The sequence below is a fragment of the Medicago truncatula genome, unplaced genomic scaffold (genome assembly GCF_003473485.1).
Source record: "Medicago truncatula cultivar Jemalong A17 unplaced genomic scaffold, MtrunA17r5.0-ANR MtrunA17Chr0c04, whole genome shotgun sequence".
Taxonomy (NCBI): domain Eukaryota; kingdom Viridiplantae; phylum Streptophyta; class Magnoliopsida; order Fabales; family Fabaceae; genus Medicago; species Medicago truncatula.
In genome coordinates, this window is record NW_024340365.1 from 119,265 (window position 1) to 123,630 (window position 4,366).

A 4,366-nucleotide genomic window follows, 5' to 3' on the forward strand; every position below is an offset into this window, starting at 1 on the left:
TTTTTAGTCCCTGTTAAATTAAAATTTGTTTAATTATGCTTAAAATTTTAAATTTTTTACATACTTGTTTAAAACATTATAAAAGGTTCCGCCACAATAAATTAGCTCAAAATTTTATTTTTAGGTCCAAATTTTCGTTAGTTTTATCTTGAATTTTTGGCGTTTTAAAAAAATTATATTTAATTCATTACATGTTAAAAAATTCTAATTTTTTATAAAAGAGATTATTATAATATTCTTAAATCATTTAAAAATATAAAAGTTTAAGTATAATTAAACAAATTTCAATTTAATAGGGACCAACACATCCTTTTAGTCCTTGTAAAATTAAAATTTGCTTAATTGTGCTTAAACTTTTAAATTTGTAACATATTTTTCACATACTTACTTAGAATATTATACAAAGTTCCTCCGCAAAAAAGTAACTTAAAATTTTATTACTAGGTCCAAATTTTCATTAATATAATCTTGAAATTTTGGGTTTTAGAAAAATTTATATTTAATTTATTATATGTTAAAAAACTAATTTTTTTATTTTTATTGTCTTACGATGTTATGAACATGTATGTAAAAAATCAATCAAAAATTTAGAAGTTTAAGCATAATTAAACAAATTTTAATTTAACAGAGATTAAAAACACAAACAGAAAATTTTGTAGGGACTAAAAAATGTGATTTATTTTTATAGGGACTAAAAACAAAACTGCAAATATTTATAGAGACCAAAAACTTAATTAACCATTTATTTTATTTTAGTTGAGCGCGCATGGTTTCAAAGTCATCGCAATCTCTCTCAGTGAGTTGTGGCCATCGCATATTTGGTGCAATGATTCCCATCGATTATATCCAAACTGAGTTGGAGGTTTGGACTTTGGAGTATTTAAATGGAAAAGTTTCTGTACATACATAAATTCTTCTCGCGCACACCAATATAAAATTGTCATGTGAGTTGACTAAAGTATACGAATGAAAGCATGACATCAATAACAAATTATTTTTTATTCTGCCAAAACATTAAATTATTTTTCTCTCAAAAAAAATAAAATAAATTATTTTAATAAGAGAAATTAATAATTAATTGGCATGAGACATCCCATTCGATCATATGATATGGCCTATAGCTACGTTTATAAGGAAGTTTTGTCCTGACTATATCTATTATATTATTTGAAAGAGAAATGTTTTTTTAAAGGAGAAAGAGAAATATTTTTTGACATCAAATTTTTGACGTAGAACATGAAGTTTTTTAGTTTTTACATATATTATTTAAAATGTGATAAGTTATAAAAAATAAAAAAGAGATAGAGATAAAGAAATATATGTATTTTGATTTTCAAATAGGGAAATGGTTAAGATTTATAAGATAGTATGAGAAAAGATCAAGAGCCATGTTATTCAAGCATGCTATCTCACATATATTAACAATACAAACTTGCTAGTTATCTCATGTATATTCACTAGAAAAGATAGTGTAAACTATTAACTATACAATTTATTTTTTATTTTATTTTGCTAAGGAATACAATTTATTAGAACAAGCACGTTATTCAAGCATTTTGTGGAACAATAAAGGAAAAAGAACTAACGAGGGGTGCCTCTTTTTTCATGGGACTGAAGAAGCATCTCCACTACTTGACTCATGGATGGTCTTTCATTCATGTCATCTTTCACACACATCAAAGCCACTTTAACCAAATTCTCAACCTGATTAACATCATATTTTCCTTCCAAATTACCATCAACAATCTCTTCAATCCAAAACATAGTCGTAGGTGCACTTTTCACCTTTTCCATCACCCAACTCACCATTCGATGATGATGCTCCAAACCTCCACTATTATCAACAACACTATGAATTTCCATTGGACTTTTTCCACTCACCATTTCAAGCAAAACAATCCCATAACTATAAACATCAACTTTTGAAGTAATACGAAGATTATAAACCCATTCAGGTGCCATATAACCTCTTGTCCCTCTTATTCTTGAAAAAGCAGAACTATCACGTTCATCTCTATTCAATAGTTTTGATAAACCAAAATCAGCAACCTTTGGTTGAAAATTTGTGTCAAGTAAAATATTTTGAGGTTTCACATCACAATGTAAAACCCATTCCAAACACTCTTCATGTAAATAAGCCAAACCTTTAGCTGTTCCAACAGCTACATTAAACCTCTTATTCCAATCAAGTGAATTAGAACATAGATTCTCCGCTAAAGAACCATGTTCTATATACTCATAGACCAAAAGCCTATGTTTCCCTTCAACACAATATCCCCACATATCAATTAAATTCATATGGTTCAACATACCAATTGTGCTTATTTCAGCTAGAAATTCAGCTTCTCCCTGATGAGCTTCATTTAAGCATTTAACAGCAGCAACACGATCATCATCGAGTGTACCTTTGTAAACAATCCCTCCTCCTCCTCGACCGATCTCTTTGCTAAACCCTCTTGTCGCGGTTTTGAGTTCTGAATACGAAAATCTTTGAAATCCTGTTGCTGAAAGAAGGTGTCTTTGTACTTGATCAACATCATCATGGTTCTTATTGGTTCTAAACAAAAAGAACCATACAAATAAAATTATGGAAAACTCAAACACCCCTATACCTAATGCTAACCAAGTCAAGAAACTTAATATGGAGTTTTTACTTGGTTTTTCGTAGAATCTATTCAAGGGTTGAAACAAAGCAATGGAACAGTTCAAAGGTGAATGTTTAAAAGGAATGGTGGAAGATAACAAAGTATTTTTGGGCAATTTCAAGTAAATATCTCCATCAATATTGTGAGAATCTCTTCCATTGGCCAACAACGTCTTAGGAAAACAATCATATGTAGCAACACCATTGAATTTGAATTGAACAGCTTTGCATTTTTCACAAAGATCCAAACACAACTTTTGACATTGCTTCAAGCTTGTCACTTTTGCTACATACAAATCATAGCCATACAACTCCATGTTTTGAAGATGAAGAAAACCGAAATCCTCAACGCGAGCACTGTCGCAAGAAAGATCAGCAGGTTTAAACTCAGGCTCACACCCTTGTGTCCAATCATTACGATTCTTCAACTTGTAACCTTTCAAACAATAACATGTTCTTCCATTAACAGGATCATAACTACACATGCTATTTTCTCCACAAATACCATGAACCTCACATGGTTCAGCAATAGCTTGCCATGAAACTTCCCATGTCTTAGTTTTATCATTGAAGCTATAAACACGTGGGTTACCGTCATGATCCATTTTGAGTAATCTATGAAGTTTCTTTGGATAATCAATGGTGACAAATTGGTATGCATCAGAGGACATGAAATGGCCAAAGGAATCGAGTAGCGCGATTTTAGTAACATTATAAGTTGATCTTCCTGCATCAACAGGTAATACCCAAGGTGATGGCCAATAGACACTAGATAACAAAGGACTTTTGAATAGAAGACGAAGAGCATTGTCGTTGTCGAAATAAAACTTATAGAAACCTGAGGAATAGTTTGTTTCACTTTTGGATGAAACTAAGGTTGCTCGCTCATTAATTTCTTGGCCAGGAAGAAGAGTATCTGTTGGAAAATCAAAGCTTTGCCAAAGGATACTAATGTTACCGTTGGTCGTGGAGAGAACGAGGTTGCCATTGTTTTGAAGCTTGAGCTGTAATGGAAAAGGAGAAAAGGATGCAGTGGACCAAATTGGTGTTCTTTTTCTGTCTGCATCGGTTAAAATGAGATTACCGTTTTTGAAAAGTGAGAGTTTTGAGTGTTTGCCGTTAACAGGTTGGTCTCTGTTAGCCATCCAAACAATGGTGGGTTGTTTGGATTTTGTGAAGTAGACGGCGAAACAAAAGGCGTTATCTCCGACGGGGAGGAAACCGGCTGAGAAATCGCCGTTGGATGAAATGAGGGTGTTATTTGATTTTTCAACTGAAAGAGATGAGCCTTGTGGGAGGATGTTTGTTGTTGATTGTGATGAAGTTGTTTTGGTGAACAAGAGAAAGAGGAGGAAGAAGACTTGGATTTGCATTGTTAGAAGATAGAGCAAATTCAATGAATTAAATGGAGGGGATGTTGGTTTTGTAGTTTAGTTTAGTTTGATTTCAACTTTGCACCAATAATAGATATAAATATGGGAAATTATATGGTACACCCACTATACTTAAGTGTACCGGTACACTCACTCTTTAAATTCATAGTTAAATGAGTTGTTTTTTGAAGAAAAAAATATTATTTTTTATCATTTATAATTATAATAACTAAATCTTATTCATCAAAAGTGTCAACGAAATAATTTTTTATTTTTTTAAATTTTTATCACTCATAATTGAGAACATTAATTATTTTTTACGATAATATGTAAAAAAAAGTTACTATGA

General features: G+C 31.3%; 1 protein-coding gene across 1 annotated transcript; it reads right to left on the bottom strand.

The window, feature by feature from the left end:
* Window positions 1-1,364: 1,364 nt before the first annotated feature.
* LOC120577862 (putative receptor protein kinase ZmPK1) lies at window positions 1,365-4,067 on the bottom strand. The gene has a single exon (XM_039829749.1). The coding sequence runs from the start codon at window positions 4,015-4,017 to the stop codon at window positions 1,582-1,584; it is 2,436 nt and encodes an 811-aa protein (XP_039685683.1). The 5' UTR covers window positions 4,018-4,067; the 3' UTR covers window positions 1,365-1,581.
* Window positions 4,068-4,366: the final 299 nt, after the last annotated feature.